Genomic DNA, 18,913 nt, shown 5'->3' on the forward strand with positions numbered 1-18,913 from the left:
CAGCAAACGGCACGCGCACTTAGATGAGCAAAGATTGCGATACAGCAATTAGGAAAACTTCTTACAGTTTACAAGCAAGGAAAATTGCACAATGGAAGTAGGGCTGCACGATTAATCGAATGCGATTGTCATGCGTATTTTGTTAGTAAGCCGGTTCTGTAATCAGCAGTAAATCATCATCACGTGCTTTCAGATGGAGCAACATTACAAGTTACGCAAAAAAAATCGCAGACGATTTTATTGCGCGATTATGAAATCGAAGAAATCGTTTGCGATAATGACAGCTGTTTGCACAGCTTCTCAGTGAACTACGGCTCTATGAAGTAAATGCTGCTCCATCTGAAAGCATGTGAAAATACCACATTTATTAACATATTTTTACTCCAAACTCACTTCATAATGTCAGTCGAGTGTTTGAAATAAATCCTTCTGTGAGATGATGTGGCTTCTTACACAGAATAAGGCACGCAACATATTTCATAGTATTTAAGCAGTGATAAAGGCATTGCATTATAAATATACTTTATTTGAATGAAAATTATAATAATAATAATAACTCAGATAAACCAAATATTGTCAAAATCGTCTGTTTATTAGTCACGTTGAATCAATAAAAGCAGTTAAATCTTCTGTTTATCCAGCTACCGCTATCAATAGCTCTCACCGCTATAGGCATTTCCTGGGTTTCTTCTGCGAGGCGTATTTGGAGTTTCAGCGCGAGAGCGCCCTCTGGCCTTTGGATGGAGATTTACTGCTGATCACAGAACTGTGCTTCACTGAAAGATACGCATGACAATCGCAGCTTCTGTCGAATCGCGATTTCAATTCCATTTCGATTTATCGTGCAGCCCTAAATGGAAGAATTATGATCTTGTCGTTACAACCATTTAAATACTCGGCGGAATTTATGTGAATTACGGAATTAATTTAATCTGTTTCTTTACATGTTGCCTAGTATTTGTTTTGACTGTTGCATGCAATTGTGAAATAGCATATTTAAAACGTTTGGCTATTCCTTATGAAAAACCGATTTCGGGTTCGGGCTCTAAATTCAACAGTGCCGCTCGGGTCCTGTCGGGTCGGGTCAGACGATCTCGGTTACAGGCCGGGTTCGGGCTTCAGTTTAAAGCCTGCGCAGACCTCTACTCTGTAGGCCTATACCTGAAATCCAAACGAGCAGGGAAACCTTAGTTTTCCTTATGAGAATGCTACCCTGAAGTATTGCCAAAGAACACAGATCTACCTCCAGCATGAACAAATACCTCTGACAAAAGTGGGATTCTTTTGAGACAAGATGAGTCAGAATCCTATGGCAACTATACTTTTGCTTTATTTTCAGCTTAACTGTTGAAGTTGCCTTATAAAGCGCAATGTCTATATTTAATACATGAGTTTCTAAATTATCAACATGGTCAAAAGTTGACTTAAAATGTATCAAATATTATACAAAAGAATTGTGAAGAACGTTTGTACATATGTCACTCATCATTGTAATGCATTGCATTATATATTTTTTTAAATAAAGAGTGAAAACTGATATTTGCATGCATTTTTTTGCGTATTTTTGTGCAGATTTGGCCTCTACATAAAATTGAGAGTTTTTTTCCTCAGGTGTGAGCTCCAAATATCATACTATATATATATATATATATATATATATGTATATATATACCCATATATATATATATATATATATATATATATATACCCATATATATATATGGGTAGTTGACAATATGGGACTTTTGTGTCTGTTTTGTTTAGTTTGCACAGAAAAAAGAATTCAACCAATGCAATTTAGAAAACTCATAGAAACTATTATACATTTTGATACATATATATATAATATATATATATATATATATATATATATATATGAAATATTTAGGTTCAATATTCAATTTAAAGGAAAAAATATTTTTCTGACTAATATTTCATATAGCCTACAAGGTTAATTAATTTTATTGTTAATTTAGCCTATGTAAGCTTTTTAAAAAGCTCTTTTTTCAAGAACTATAACAAATTTCCTGGAAAATACTCTTTCCTCAAACTAGCCTACACGAAACTAAAACTTGACTGAGATTCAAACACTTTTGAATGAGTGTTTTGTCAGTTAATCCTCTTACACTATTACGTGAATGGTTTTGGTTTTAGTTTTGAGAACGTCATCTGGTTTTCAGGAAATCTCTAAATCGGTATGAATGGTGTTTGTATTGGAATGAAACCACAAAAAAGAAAGAAAAAAAAAAAAAAAACCCGCGTCACATCCGCTAATGTTTCATGGTTTGTTGTGCATGGTTTTGGGGAAAGGAACAGGTGTTCCAGAGAATTCAGTTCCCCTATTTCCCCTTCACTGCGTTTGCGCAACATCAAGACGAAAATCGGTAATTGCATTCAGGCTTTAACGTATAGAAAGTATTGTTTTCAAATGCTTTATTGCTCAATCGTTAGTCCGATCCCTTAAAAATAACCAAGGTTTATAGCAATATCAAGCTTGTCATATCGTGTACCATTTTTATAACCACACAAATACAATATTTAAACTATGGTTCATTTGTGGTTGCCATGGAATAACCAACCATGTTTTGTTTTTTTGTATTAAAACCATGGTTAATTTTCGTAAAGGATGTAGCCTACCTGCTAATCGTTTGCCCTGGTTTCTTTACATAACGACTAATGTGTCAAGTTTAATTAATTTCCACGACATTCTAATTTATTGAGATGCACCTGTATCCCAAATAGAATTGTAAATTTCTAGTTCTTTTAGGGGCGTTCTCTTATTCGGACGGTCTATATTTTATTATTATTATTGTTGTTGTTGTTGTTGTGTGTGTCGTTTTTGTCACAAAGCCTTATTACGTTTTGTTGCACACATAAATAAACTATATTGCATTGCACAATAAGCAGTCTGTGTTGATAATGCTGAGAACACAGGGTGAACATTTATAATACCTTCTGAGAATTTATAACACACTACAGTGATGCTGCTGATGTATTTAAGTGTCATGATGTCTCTTTTTTTATATGACTATTATGTTAACCCTATATGGCGTTTGGAGTCAAATGCCCACATTTGAGCTTTCCTAAGTTAAAAAGAAATATGTTTTCCTTCATCAGAGAGGCATCCGAATTTTTTTTTTTTTTTACAGTAGCCTATCTATATTCACGCACAGAAAACTTGGCTTGATTCGGTTGTTCGAAGAAAAAAAAAATCCATCACTCATAAAAAAGAAATCCATTAATCCAGTATAAATTTGAAAATTTCCACACAGAAATGAAGGCCTGGTAGCATACTAGAAATGGCATTGCACAAATGCAATGTAGCACAGACACACATGCACAAGCTCAGAAAAAAACCCCACAACAAATTCCTCGTGTGTTTGCGCACACCTGGCGAATAAAGCTGATTCTGACAAGTGTGACTGCTACAGAGGGCATTTTTAGAGAATTTGGCAAATAACATGCAGCAAATGCAGAACACAGATAGATGAAGGGGTGAGATCTAATGCATGTACGCGCACTACTCACAGTAGTGTGTTATAAATCCTCAGAAGGTATTATATATGGAGGGAACCAGTTTTCCCAGACCTCCAGGTAAATCTGCTCTCACTGTGTTCTTAGCGTAAGACACTGATCTATGGATTAAAGTTGTTACATAATGAGGATAGGGTTATCAACACAGACTTGTGCAATGCAATAAAGTTTATATACGTGTGCAACAAAACTTAAGGTTGTGTGACAAAAACGACACACACAATAATAATAATTATAATAGTCTATAATAATAATAATAATGATAATAAAATATAGACCGTCCGAATAAGAGAACGCCCCTAAAAGAACTAGAATTTTACAATTCTAACTGGGATATATCCGTTAATTAAACTTGACGCATTAGTTATGTAAAGAAAGAGAAACCAGGGCGAAAGTAAAGATTAGCAGGTACATCCCTTACGAAAATTAACCATGGCTTTACTACGAAAAAAAAAGAAAAGAAAAAAAAAACATGGTTATTATTGTGGTTATTCCATGGTAGCCACAAATTAACCATAGTTTAACTACGGAGATAAAGGTATTATAAACACTATAAACTGACACGCGATGATAGCACACAATCCGCTCGACAGCGCATGCGCGAAAACATGAGGACGTGATTTTCGTCTTGATGTTGCGCAAACGCTCTGAAGGGGAAACAAAGGAACTGAACTCTCCGGAACACCTGTTAACGCGTGAATGAAGCGGCGAGAGAAAGATGCTGTCTCAATGTGCCTACTTATACTACGCCCTTAAAGTATGTACTTTTTTGGTGAAGAAAAAGTACACACTTTTGAGGGTGTAGTAGAAGAGTAGGCAAGCTTTGGGACATGCTATCACGTCACACAACTGCGTCTTTAACGGACGCTCTGTCGCATAGATACACGCACCCTGTCACTGTAAACTGGCCTGTCAATCATCTTGTCACAGTTAACATCCTCCACATCGCATTTCATTTAACTTCCTACCGTATTGGAGAGAAAAGAAGTAGCACATTGATCTGCCAGTCGCGGGTCTTTCATGCCGAGAACTCTGCTCATATTTTATGCATAATGATGCATTTAAAAGTTAACGACCAAACGGATGTTTATAAAAGTTTACATTTCTGTTGCACATGAAATATAACACAGATAACATTAAATAAATATTTTTTTACCAGGTTAAATGTTGAATATTAGTAACTCAAACTCTACCTAACCGCCGGTCGCGCACATCCGCCATGTTTGTAGTTTTTTAACGCGTTTATTCGTGTTTGTAGTTCTGGACAGAATCCTTCACCAAATGGATTGTGGGCAATATTAGCCATTAAAGTGTGCACGGATCCACTCTTCAAAAATCGACCAGACCATCCGGGGACTTTTGGCATACTCTTTTCAACATACTATGCTTTGGGACACACTTATTCTAATCTCACATACACACCATGAATCCATTTTCCAAACTGTGTTTTTGGCTTATCCTGAATCACTATGGTACACCTATACTAAGTGTTTATATTCAGACTATTTTAGACTGGTTCGGGTATGTACCGCTGCGGAGTAGCCCAGCACCTGCGTGATGCGCCATAGACATAAACAGAGAGAAGTAGCTCCGGCTACAATGTTCTTCCGCAAGACGCATGCAGTTCGGTTTATTAACAGCTAGAGCGCCAAAAGTTACGGACTGCAGCTTTAATAAAACACAATCTAATTGGTAGCAAATGCAATTTATTGTTATTTTTCGGCCGTAGCTGTACCCCTTCTAGCCACAACCGAGAGTGTCATGTGACACCACCTGTGTGACGTCGCAGCCAGTTTGCAGCGCAGGTGGTAAATCCCGGAAAACACAAACGAGCAAAATGTTTGTTATCTAAATGAAAGAGTCTTTCTCGACAGTTTTGCAAGCGAATATAATTGCTGTGATAAAAAAGGTAAGTAAAATGATAATCTCTCAATGTATATACTTTGTTTTCTTTATTTGGGAAACAGTGCTAGATTGTGTAGGCTATTGGTAAAGCAAAACCAATAGCCCAATATCTTTTTTTTTTTTCTCACCTAAAAGATATCTTGTTTTATTAACCGTAACAATATACTTTGTGTTTTACTTTACATCAAGATAGACTATATATTGCTGTAAAATAAAAAAATAAAAATAATATCCTTCAGGTAAAGAGTATGTAGGCTATTTCTTATAGGCAAACACATTAGTAAAATCTAATTTCTTCATACTATAACTGTGATTATTCTTTACTCATCTTTAATACCTCTCCCTCCTCGTGTCAGAAGGCTGTTCACCATGTCTAGACCTGACCGTGTTGGACTGACCCACTGTAAGTGTGTCCTGCTGTTTGCAGTCTTTATGGATCTTTTCGGTGTGTCTGCTCTTCTGATCGGCGTCTTCGTCCCGCTTGAAATCGGGGGTCGTGACTTTGGTGATCTGTTGGTGTATTCGGGAGCTCTGCTGGTGTTGATGTCTATGGGGGGTTGGGTCATGTGGTACAGTGGGAATATTGAGGGTTTGATATCAGGGAATGAGCTGACACACAAACGCAATGCCGTGGACCGGTTCGCTCGCACCCTGAGTCGCCGCATACGGAAAGCCCACCGCAGCCACAGCACATCCTGACCTCTGACCTCTAGACCTGGCTGAGAGCACACACAAAGGGCTTGGGATACCACAAATAAGGCCAAAATCTCAGTTGGAAACTAAGGAAAATTGGATGATAAAGAACGTTTTATAAGGATGAAGGTTGACGGATACAGTATAATTGTTACGATGTGGTGTTTGCTACTACTACTATAAAAGTATGAAATTGCAGTTATTTGGTAATACCTGTACTGTAGTGCTTTATGCATTTTGACAGTTGTACGTATGCGCTGATATTTTTGTACACGTAATTCTGTATTTCTTTTTGCAGCAAAACTTTTTTTTTTTTAATATCTTCTGTTGTACAAAACATGGGTGATTAAGTTTCAAGCACTGATAAATTTTTCATATTTTAAAATTAAACATGTAGCTTTAGTGCTTTATTTTAATAATACTGAATCCCTTTTCAGATCAAAACTCAACAATTTATAACTATAGTGAAAATGTATTTGCAAAGTTGCACATTTTCATAACACATCTTCCAGATAACAAAACATTAACACAACATTAAAGTCACTTTCTCTCTCACTCATTAAATAGGTAGAGCCACACATTCCCCCATTCAAAAAATACTGCAAAAAAAAAATGCCATACAGAAGCCTCCATTATTTTTACAGCAAAGAAACCAACAACCAAAAATAATACAATCAAAAATAAAACCTCACCATAAACACCAAACCTAAAAAAAATATATATATATATATTTGTTCAGATTGAAGTATAGATGTAAATGTCACAAAATGTAGGTAGTGTGTCAAACTTGGTCAGTTTCTTATCATTTTGACATTTTTGTTTGTGCAAGTTTCCAGTTGATCTAATGCACGACAAGCAACCAACAGATTGTGTTCGAAAATACTCATGACCAGCAGCATTTCAGTTTAAATGCATCACTCCTCATGATTTGAAATAAAAAAAATAAAACTATATTAATAATTTCTGGCCTAGCATTACATTCAAAACCTGTCTTTGTTATGGTATTTAGGATGATTGTGTACAAAAAAAAAAAATCACTGGTCAAATACAGAATAAGACAGAATTTGAAAACATACACTAAGACACACTGGAGAGATCCTGTTGAGCAGTTCTTTAAACAAACAAACGATGTAATTTAAAGTCAGTTCACCAAAAAAAAACTAAAATGAAAGTGCAGAATGAAGGTCCAAATTTACACGTTTTAGAACTGTTAATGCTTTACTTTGACTTTAGCCCTATAATTCCCCTTGGGAGCATCTATAGAAGGGGGACAGAAGAAAAGTAATGCATTGTACTATGTAGTACAATCTTATCCCGATAAAGCTCAAAGACTGTTTGAGTGAACAGCTGAAGTGCTTTCAGAGGGTGGGGCTTGGGATGGAGGGGGTGGGGCTCTGCCAAATAATCATGTGACTTCGTTCTGATCTCTGTAGGACAGACTCACTGGCCCCATCACTTCCATCATCTCCTAAAGAGGAAAAAGTAGTGAATTATATTCTTATCTTTAAAAAACAAACATTCTCAATGGAAGAATAAAAAATATATAAAGTCACAGATAATAACTGTGCCAAAAAGAAAAGTCGCACCAATTCGGAAGTTGATGTATCCTTCCCCGCCACTGAGAATGAGCTGAGAGGTAGTAGTAGCGCCATCTGGTGAATTGGAGGAACTATGGCAGCCTGCATTGATTAAAAAAAAAATCAAAAAGAAACAAAAGTAGTTAAAAATGTTTTTACATTTTTAGATTCTTCCCAATACTGTTGTCAATACTGGCCTTCCGTCTACTCTTACTGAAAGTAAACAATATTTGTTTCGAACCTGGAGCAGAAATGATGAATTTAACTGCTTGTCGGTGGCCATGGTAACAGAGCTGAGCTGAAGCAAGAGAGCAGTATGGTATAGAGCAGGACTCTGAACCTGCCAAAAAACAAAACAATGTAGATCAAAAAATGTAGAAGTTTCACGATCCAAAACCACTCAAGAATAGTTCATTTTAGTGGGAAAAAACTCACTGAGGGACAGGGGAACTGAGAAGACTGCACCACTTCCTGTTCCCACCCACAACCGCCCACTGACCACAGACAAGGCTGTGATCTGAAGAGGAGAGAGAGACAGGAATGCAGAGCCTGCGAAATAGAGATAGATAAATAAACATTAAATACAAAAAAAAAAATCATACAATACAATCATCTAGGGAAGCACGATATATCAGCGACCATACCGGTATTGGCCCGATAAATGTTCATTTTTACTGTTATCGTTATCGACCTAATAAGAAAATTTGGCCAATATTTTAAAGCTGATAAATAATGCATTATTTCCTTCAGAGACACTTCAGATGCGCCCTGTTCGCCATGATGGTATTAAACTGCTTGAAATATGACTGGAATCACTTCGAAAAGGAAGTCTGTAATATAGGCTACATAAAATTATAATGAGAACATTACTGTAAAATAATGTTATGGAATCTTTGTTAGCCCATTTTAGGGCATTGTAACAGGAAGAGCGCATCCACAATGGAGCTACACGCTATGTATTTTGTACATATATAAGTTATAATATTATGTTTATGTTGTATAAATATCTGATTAATCTCATATAGGATGCGTTTCCTGGAGTTAAATAAGCTGATAGCAAAGCACTTCAGTTTATCAGTGTTGGTAATAGGAGTGATAAGAGAAATTAATTTTAAAACTTACACTGGTTCAAACTAGGCTGCTGTAATGTATACGTTTGATTTATGTTGAAATGTTTGGGACATGGCTTTTAACAGTGAGACTTTTGTAATCAGGGTCTCAAAAAATTATATAAAAAATTGGATTTAGATTTATCGGCCAACATATCAGATATCAACTTTCAAATATAAAGAATTATCGGTTATCGTTATTGGCCAAAATGTTCATATCGGTGCATCCCTATAATCATCTGTCACTTTGATTCACTTTTAATGCATCCTTGCTTGATAAATGTATTAATTCCTTTTCAAGATTCAAGATAAAAATTCACTAAATCACTTTTAAATGATAGACACCCATGCATGTAAAATTCCATGAATTACCCATATTAATGAATAAATACAATTCAAATACCTAAAGCTTTAGTCACTATGGATGATAAATCTACTTCCTGTAGAGGGTGGCCAGTTGTCCAATCAAAAAGCCTAAGAATGGGATCCAAACGGCATGCAGCCCAAACGCCACTTCCTGCTGCGCACAGAAAACGCACCTGCTGCTCACTTCGCTCAGACACTGTGAACAGTTTCTAAATGGACAGAAAGAGAAATGTGAACGAGTGAGAGTGAGGATCTGAAGCACAAGATGAACAATCAATGACACCTTTTCCATCCGAGACCAACCTCTACTTTCCGAATTTTCACACTGATCATGTAAACTTTATTCCAGTATCCCACCCAAAGACAGCCATCCTTTGCAAGGCAACAGCGAATGGGCTGCAAAGGTGGTGCGCCAAGCGAAAGCACCTCTTGAGACTGGAGATTCCAGATGCCTAGAAAAATGATCATTACAAGCCATAAAAACAATTCATATCTAAAAAACACACCCAAGCAGACTAAACCACAAACACACACCTGAATTGTGGGTGAAGAATGCAAGCGTCCCATTGGCCAAGCCAGCGATCACCTCGCCCTGAGAATACCTTCACATACAGGAGGAATTCCAACAGAAACCTCAGGAATTTCATTCACATCAAAGATGACATAAACTGACAGTGATTCAAAAGACTCTTACGTCAGAGAGTGAACCCCCTCAGAAAGACTGACAGACTGCAAACAGCGGCGCCTGGAGCTGGAGGATGAATGAATCAGCACACTGCAAGAGGACAACATGAGTAGATGAGTCCCATACAAAAAAATTATTAAACAATTAAGCCAGTTATTTCTATCTTTTACTGTAGTGTGTCAGTAATATCGGTTTACATTTCCAAACATTCCTTTAGCCATTAATTGATTATTACTGTGGCAACGTCTCCAAGATGCTTGAAGAAACCTACCTGCAAAGCTACCTGAAAAACTATGCAAGGACAAAAGCTGTTTTAAACGCAAAGGGTGGTCGCACCAATTATTGATTTGATTTAGTCAAATTTAGTCATCCTCATTTTACAGCAGTTTTACACAAGTGCCTAAAACTTTTCACAGTACTGTGGCTTTGTAGGAAGGTTTCTTGAAGCATCTTGGAGACGTTGGAGTCGGTCTCAGTTTGTTCTGTTTCTTCTTGATGGTGAGATCAGATCTCTGTGTGGAGCACTGGCTGCTGTCAGACTCCTTTTGCAAACAAAAATCTCACTGGATTATTACAATTAATAGCAAAAGGAATGTTTGGAAATGATATTTCCTACTGACACAATACAGCAAAAGATGGAAATAACTGGCTTAAAACCATTTTTTTTGTTTGTTTTTGTTGAAAATGCAGCTAAATGCTACTAATGACCTAAGCTTTTTGCAAAGTAATGTGCATGTGTGTGTTTAGAGGTATTTATTTCCATAAACTGAACTATGCATGAAAGTTTAATAATTAATGTTAGGGATAAAAATGTATATGGGCCATTCTACAGAATTGGTCCAAACTGCTGTCCCAAAACCAAAAAACACATTTAAAAAGCATTTAAGTATTCAAATCTTAGTTTACTAAGATCCTTCTATTCTCCATTGAAACCCACAATACTATTTAAAATATTAGTAAGCTTAATGTATATAAAATCGCTTAAAAAGCAAAATAATTTTTATTTCTCCTCTTTCCTATTACTTGTTTCACTTCTGTTTCAGTTTTTATAACCATTTCTTACTATGTGTAAGTAAGTTGTTGTTTTTTAGCATGTAAGTTTGGCAGTGTTATTTTTTAGGATTACTGATAAACTACTGTCATTTGATTTGTATTATTTGTATTTGTTATTTATTTTAATTTTAGTTACATTATGTCTGAATTTATTATGTCTGTATAGGTCTTTTATTAAGTTTTAGTTTGATTTAATTTGAGTTATTTTAATACTTCAACAAACCACATGGAATTGGATAAAAGTGTCTGCTAAATGACTAAATAAATAAATAAAATCGTCATTTATTGGGTACCCTAAACCCTAAATTTCAACTTATGAAAATGATATTGAAATAATTTTTGCATTTTTTCCCATTGTTGTTTTTAAAAATATCTTTTTGATTCTTTTAAAAAGTTAAGTTAAAAAAAATATTTATTTTATATTTTCTTTGTTAATTATGAAACTTGTGTTAAAAAATGTGTCCCGTATTTTCATGTCACTACCGAAACAGTGCATGTTTTAGTCCATTGGCTGAGACTGAAATTAACATTTATGATCAGGAAATATTTATGTGTCACTCTCTCTCATAGCTACAGGGTGAGTAGATAGGCCCCATCATTTTGAGGTAAATGTGTTCAAAAATCTGTGTCACTACCAAAGGAACGTCACTACCGAACACAATTTTTCTGCAATTAAGCACACTTTTTTAGGAGTTATTCCATATTTAATTTTTATGTGTGTACAACTGTTCAGAACTGTGCTAGCCAACCATGTGCTGATTAGCATCTTTGAGATAGGTTCAAAAGTATCTAAAATTGTCACTACCGAAACATTTGGTGGAGTTTCAGTAGTGACATCTTTGTTTTTTGGGTGTTATCCCATAAAATTGTCACGACCGAAACATGTCATCATGGTTTCGGTAGTGACAAAAGGGAACACATAATCCTCATATTTGGGGGAAATAAACAAAATATTAGTACAGTTATGCAGTTTTGTAGTATTTTAGTATGTTTTAGTATGCAAGTTAAAATTCTGTAATGCGATGTGGTCGCTACCAAAGCATTACTGTCACTACCGAAAATGTGCAGTCACTACCGAAACATGGGATGTTTTGTCAAAAATAAAGTATACTGAATTATCAACATTTAGAGATAAATGTGTTCAAAAGTCTGAAAAATCTGTGTGCGACTCTAAGGAACTTCACTACCGAAAACCTTTTTTTCTGCAATTAAGCACACTTTTTTGGGAGTTATTCCATATTTAATTTTTATGCGTGTACAACTGTTCAAAACTGTGCTGGCTAACCATGTGCTGATTAGCATCTTTGAGATAGGTTCAAAAGTATCTAAAATTGTCACTACCGAAACATTTGGTGGAGTTTCAGTAGTGACATCTTTGTTTTTTGGGTGTTATCCCATAAAATTGTCACGACCGAAACATGTCATCATGGTTTCGGTAGTGACAAAAGGGAACACATAATCCTCATATTTGGGGGAAATAAACAAAATATTAGTACAGTTATGCAGTTTTGTAGTATTTTAGTATGTTTTAGTATGCAAGTAAACATTCAGTAATGTGATGTGGTCGCTACCAAAGCGTTACGGTCACTAACGAAAATGTGCTGTCACTACCGAAACATGGGATGTTTTGTCAAAAATAAAGTATACTGAATTATCAACCAAGATGATATGATAGTTTTTGGTTCAATGTATATTCAAAATAATGAATCCTTAACTTTGAAATCAGTATGATCAACTTTTTGCCTAACTTGGATTCAAAATACAACAAATCTCATAAATTACACGAAGTATTGTTAAAAATGTAATTGTTATTGATTTACCTCTGAAAAAGATAAAATAGCAACAACAAAAAAAAAATTATATATATATATTTACAATGTAGATGTAAGCAAAATCTTAATAGGTCAATATAACCCTTCTAATTAAATTATTATTACTGTGTTTCGGTAGTGACAAATTTGGGGAGAGGACAAATATTCCAAAACTTTCAGAAAATACAATATGAGGATTAACTGCACAATTACTAGAAATGTGTACCATGGACATTATACAAATTGCATACATACAAATTTTTTGGGAAAAAGACACATTTTTTTCAAGACGTTTTAAACTCTGACTTTGGACCAGTTCTGTAGAATGGCCCATATAATAAAGTAAGATGAAATGAATAAGAATGACATGCCCTCACCCTCCATCCTGGGTTCCAATCCACACAGTTCCCGCAGTATCTCCTAACACAAGTGGAGATATAATTGAAACACGATTCAGTGAAACACATTAACACTCAGTAACTCATAGAAAATCCCACTGCTAGACCAGCTACTACTACTAGAATTTTAAGAAAAATGCCATGAAAGCTTAATGAAGATAAATGTAATAAACTATTAACTATAGACAAGGATGTAAAATATTGAGTAATTTTAAGTTAGCTATGGGTAAAGTGTAGAAAATGCCAAAGAATGGTCTTGCTAAGATACTCTAAATAAATTCTAAAGTGTAATATTATTTTCCTCAACTTTCAGGCGGGCGGGCGGGCTTGAGAACAGCGCGGCCGGCGGATTCGACGAAAGAGCGTCCTGCGGGCTTACGGCAACCACATGTGACGACCCCGGGCTGGACTCTGATTGCATCAACTTTGCGCTGTGGATCACCGAATCGGCTTTCACTGTGGATGAAGTGGAGTCCAGCCCAGGGTCGTCACATGTGGTTGCCGCAAGCCCTCCGGACACTCCTTCGTCGAATCCGCCGGCTTGAACCTTAAACCGCATAAACACATTTCATTACACCAAATACACAAAATAATGTTCTTTTTAGCAACATCATATGACCCCTTTAAAATAGAAAGCAGCTATTAAAAATTGCAATAATATGTCACAATATTACTGTTTTACTGTGTTTTTCATCATATAACTGATATAAGACACTTCTTTTACAAACTTATACATTACCAACCCCAAACTTTTGAATGGTAGTGTACTCTGAAACCGCAAGAAGTAAAAAGCAGCATTTTCCCACCTTGTAAACAGTGTAAATTTTAAGGTATTCAGTTTGAGTAATACTCAAGAAAAGCACAAATTATACTTAAAGGGATAGTTCACGCAAAAATGAAAATTACCCCATGATCCGCTGGAACGTCACTCTCTCATGAACACGTGTAGGACAGTTAGTGAAAGCTAGAGATTACAGTTTATAAAGTTGTAAATATGGATATTTTTCTTACACAAATGCATTGCATCGTTTAAGAAGGCCTTTATTAACCCCCCGGAGCCGTGTGGAGTACTTTATATGTACTTTATATGACACTTTATTTTGCTTCAAAATCTCGACCAGCATTCACTGCCATTATAAAGCTTGGAAGAGCCAGGACATTTTTAAATATAACTCAGATTGTATTCATCTGAAAGAAGAAAGCCATATACACCTAGAATGACTTGAGGGTGAGTAAATCATGGGGTAATTTTCATTTTTGAGTGAACTATCCCTTTAAGATAATACTTAAGTACTATTACTCAGATATCATCCCTGACATCAGAACACTTATTCAATCATTACTGATCCAGGTGTAAACACTTGTGTAAATTCTACAAAGCTGCAGTGCTCAGACTGACCAGTAGGGGGCACAGCACAGATGCATAATGCAGGGGATGTGGGTGGAAGGCTGAACTGATCCAGAATGGTATTGGAGCGTGCCGGGTCAATCACTGTGACATCACTGCTGGAAGCAGGTCCAGTGATGGCCCACACAGAACACTGAGGATGGGAGGCGGGGTGTGAAATGTTTACAACAATGAATGACATGATGCAACATGGTAATTAGATGAAGGTGGTGGTTAAATGCATTTTTGTACAAGAAAACAACCTGTTCTGTAATACAAGGTTCCCACATTCAAGGAAAACCTGAAAATATGAGGGAAATTCAAAATTGGGATTTCCAGTCCTGGAAATTTCTATAGTGAGTACATTTTATTCTAGTTATGCTTTGCTCTAAAATATTTAATTGGCTAAAAATGGCTTGTTATGAGTGAAAAGTGTATGAAATTATTTTTAATAACCAGTAATCACAAATGACTTAAAAACAATGGGAATGCATTGGTCAGATGGTGTGGGAACCATACATGTTAATTAGCTGTAAAAGATTGTGAAGGTTTGTTGAACGTACCGTCTGCTCTCCTGATATCTCTGGAGGAACTGCGACAGCACAAGTGAGCTGTGAAAGATTAAACATTTATTAATCAACATCCTTTAGATCCCTGACCTTGATCTCCACTGGCTAAAATCAGTGTAGATGCATAGCAGAGGAATGTAGATCACTTCCTCTTCGGGTTACACTTAAAGTAAAACGTAAATCGGATCTCCCTGTACAACTCTCTTTTCCTTAACCTGGGAGAATGAGAACTTCTGCGAGAAAAAAATAATTCATTATTTGAGCAAAGTGTAATAATGAAAAGCACAAGTAACCAATGAGAGATATATATATATATATATATATATATATATATATATATATATATATATACACATACAGGTGTTTTTGTTAAATGTAAGCCAAAATCATCACAATTAAAAGAACCAAAGACTTAAACTACTTCAGTCTGTGTGCATTGAATTTATTTAATACACGAGTTTCACAATTTGAGTTGAATTACTGAAATAAACAAACTTTTCCACGACATTCTAATTTATTGAGATGCACCTGTATATAGTCCCTCTAATACACACTATCGTTCAAAAGTTTGGGTTAGTAAATGCAATTGATTAAAAGTGAGAGTAAAGACTTTCATAATGTTAAAAAAAAGAATTAGAATATTTCAAAGAAATACTGTTCCTTTAAACTTTCTATTCATTAAAGAATCTGGGAAAAAAATATCAAAATATAAATGTATCAAATCTAAATGTAATAAAAAAATATTTAGCAGCAAAACTGTTTTCAACAGATCGTGTGACACTGAAAATTCAGCTTTGCTATCACAGAACTAAGTTACATTTTAAATTATGTTAAAATAAAAGTTATTATTTTACAATGTTATTGATTTACTGTATTTTTTATCAAATAAATGCATCCATGGTTCGCGGAAAAAAGTTATTTCAAAAACATTAACAGACCTTACCAACCTTCTTTAACTTTTGAACAGTAGTGTTTATTTGAGTGAATGACATTTCTATTCATTGGTATTTATTACAATTGTTCACAACTGTTCAAAATTCTAATTCTATTCTTAAAAAAAAAAACGTGCCCCTTTTAGACTTGCACTCTAGTCATTTACTAACTGCTTGTTTTCTTAAAAAAAAACACTAGCTTCTCTAATCGTTTTGTATTCTATTGTTTTCTTTTTTATTTATTATACAATTAACAAAAGCAAAAAAGGCCTCTAACACTAGCTTGCTCTATTCTTTTTCTATTCTATCTGTTTTCTTTTTATTTATTATATAATTTAAAACAAAAAAAACAACAACAACAACAACAACAAAAACACCCATGCTACATGTACTGTGTTAAGCTAACTGAGACTTGTTATAGCACTTGCATATCATTGCTCTCTTGTTGATTTTGATAGCTTCCATTGTCAGTCAGTCTCATTTGTAAGTCGCTTTGGATAAAAGCGTCTGCTAAATGACTAAATGTAAATGTCAAACATTTGAATAAGTTTACATTAAAATTGATATAATATACATTAAAAATGCTAGTCACACACACACACAGGGGAAGTCGTGGCCTAATGGTTAGAGAGTCGAACTCGTAACCCAAAGGTTGCGGGTTCGAGTCTCGTACCGGCAGGGATTGTAGGTGGGGGGAGTGAATGTACAGGGCTCTCTCCCACCTTCAATACCACGACTGAGGTGCCCTTGAGCAAGGCACCGAACCCCCAACTGCTCCCCGGGCGCCGCAGCAAAAAATGGCTGCCCACTGCTCCGGGTGTGTGTTCACGGTGTGTGTGTGTTCACTGCTGTGTGTGTGCACTTAGGATGGGATAAATGCAGAGCACTAATTCCTAGTATGGGTCACCATACTTGGCCACATGTCACTTCACTTCACACAATGACTTGAATACACCTCTTCTGTGATTATAATGTTTTTAATTTCTAAATATTATTATTTATTTATTTTTTTTGGTCAATCATGAAAAAGGTCAATCATGTAGAGCAACCTCCAAGGTCATATGGTATGGAAGCCTGTTTCCACCACTGGAAAAAAAAAAAAAAAGAAAAAAGAAATTCGGACTGTTTGTATCACGCAATTCCGAGTTTTTTTCTCGGAATTGCGAGATATAAACTCACAATTGCGAGTTAAAAAGTCAGAATTGCTAGATATAAACGCAATTCTGACTTTTTTTCTCGGAACTGCGTGATACAAACTCGCAATTCTGTTTTTTTTTTCTTTTTCAATTCTGAGAAAAAAACTCACAATTGCGAGTTTGTATCACGCAATTCCGAGTTTTTTTCTCGGAATTGCGAGATATAAACTCACAATTGCGAGTTAAAAAGTCAGAATTGCTAGATATAAACTCGCAGTTGCGAATTATAAAGTCACTATTGCGTGATATAAACTCACGATTCAGAGAAATAAAGTCGCAATTCTGAGAAATAAGGTCGCAATTCTGAGAAATAAAGTGCAACCAACATGTGGAAAAAAATGCATAAAACAGGAAATGACAGACACCCTCATGACAGTGTGTCAAAGTCAACGAGTTTAAAAAATATCAGCTTTTGTTTTTTAATTATTTTTAAGGCAACTTAATATTTTCTTGTAAATCAAATAAAAGTTTTCAAGAACCATATATAAAACTAACATGAATACGAAGAGTACAAACTAGAATTTTTTTATTGTAGACGCAAAACTGTCAAGGACCCACAAGTAATTTGTTAATGAATCAACGGTCTTAGAGACCTGAAATCCTGTAACACTATAATACAAAGGACAATTAGCAGGCAGACTATCAATTAGCAGGTATTTGAAACTGCTAATGCAAAAGGACTCACTCTGTTTGGGGTGATTTTGTAGAGAGTTGCTGTGGAGACCCCACTGGTGTTTGTGCAGAAACTGGTGTAGGAGAGACGGTTAATGCTAGAGCTGTGGCTGGAGCTAACTGACCCTTTGTCAAACCTAGAAAATGATTAAACCTGCAAGAAAAAAAGAGGTTCATAGCAGGAAATACCATGCACAAACTGACTGTTAGAGACTGGTTGCACAGTAACCTCACCTGCTCCAGACACTACCCTTCCCTTCCACAGGGGGGTGCTCTACTTTTATAACTCTAGAGGAGGACAGAATACATTGATCAGTGTGTATACTAGAATTTTCTTTATGTTCTGTGTAAAAAAATTGGTCTGTGCACAAATCACAATCCTAGGGTGTGAGTATTTGTCACAATGTGGTTGATAATGTGCTCTGTGCTCATTTTTGGCGCATTGCTATGAGATTTCTCTGGGAAGTTATTTACTGGCTTAATTCAAAATAGCAAATATACAGACAAGCCACATGATTTGTTGCATCATTAATACCCATACCGCACCACTTACGATGAAGGTTAACAGATCAGTTAACAGATCAGTCTGAACATTTCTGTTGAAGACTTAAGATTTGCATTTGAGTGTAACACCTCTGAAGCTGAGCACGCCGCAGAGATTCCTGCAGTTCGAACAGTCGCTCTTTGTACTGATTCTTCTCCATGACGACCCGGGCCATTTCAGAACGAGAGAAGCGACGGAGGGAAGCAGGTAGCGAGGCCTGGAGAGAACAAGAGAGAATGAGGCAGGAATTTCGGACTGATTTCAGTGTTTCTTGGAAACAGGATAGTAGAATTTCCAGAATAGTAATATCCATAAACATCTCTGAAATCTTTCATAAAGACTTACATCAGGGTCCTCTGACTGGACTGTCTCAAGCTCTTTTCGTAATCTGTTTTAAAATATAAAAAACTATTTAATAAGAAAACATATATATATATATATATATATATATAAAAAAAACAAAACAAAAAAAAACACAGACT

The 18,913-nt window shown here is 35.6% G+C and overlaps 1 protein-coding gene across 1 annotated transcript in view; it reads right to left on the reverse strand.

The window, feature by feature from the left end:
• Positions 1–6,401: 6,401 nt before the first annotated feature.
• Positions 6,402–18,913, reverse strand: part of LOC107656699 (C-Jun-amino-terminal kinase-interacting protein 4-like) — a 22,238-nt gene continuing 9,726 nt past the window's right edge. The window contains exons 12-26 of the mRNA XM_016444641.1: positions 18,777–18,819; positions 18,521–18,648; positions 18,122–18,175; positions 17,901–18,041; positions 15,234–15,320; positions 14,531–14,730; positions 13,111–13,153; positions 9,879–9,959; positions 9,719–9,786; positions 9,488–9,636; positions 9,222–9,393; positions 8,145–8,258; positions 7,951–8,049; positions 7,719–7,811; positions 6,402–7,600 (exon numbers count right to left, since the gene is read on the reverse strand). Of these exons, the coding sequence (XP_016300127.1) occupies positions 7,491–7,600; positions 7,719–7,811; positions 7,951–8,049; positions 8,145–8,258; positions 9,222–9,393; positions 9,488–9,636; positions 9,719–9,786; positions 9,879–9,959; positions 13,111–13,153; positions 14,531–14,730; positions 15,234–15,320; positions 17,901–18,041; positions 18,122–18,175; positions 18,521–18,648; positions 18,777–18,819 (1,582 nt within the window). The 3' untranslated portion in view covers positions 6,402–7,490. The remainder of the gene's footprint in view (positions 7,601–7,718; positions 7,812–7,950; positions 8,050–8,144; positions 8,259–9,221; positions 9,394–9,487; positions 9,637–9,718; positions 9,787–9,878; positions 9,960–13,110; positions 13,154–14,530; positions 14,731–15,233; positions 15,321–17,900; positions 18,042–18,121; positions 18,176–18,520; positions 18,649–18,776; positions 18,820–18,913) is intronic.

This window comes from Sinocyclocheilus anshuiensis, unplaced genomic scaffold, assembly GCF_001515605.1.
Source record: "Sinocyclocheilus anshuiensis isolate Anshui unplaced genomic scaffold, SAMN03320099.WGS_v1.1 scaffold1683, whole genome shotgun sequence".
Taxonomy (NCBI): domain Eukaryota; kingdom Metazoa; phylum Chordata; class Actinopteri; order Cypriniformes; family Cyprinidae; genus Sinocyclocheilus; species Sinocyclocheilus anshuiensis.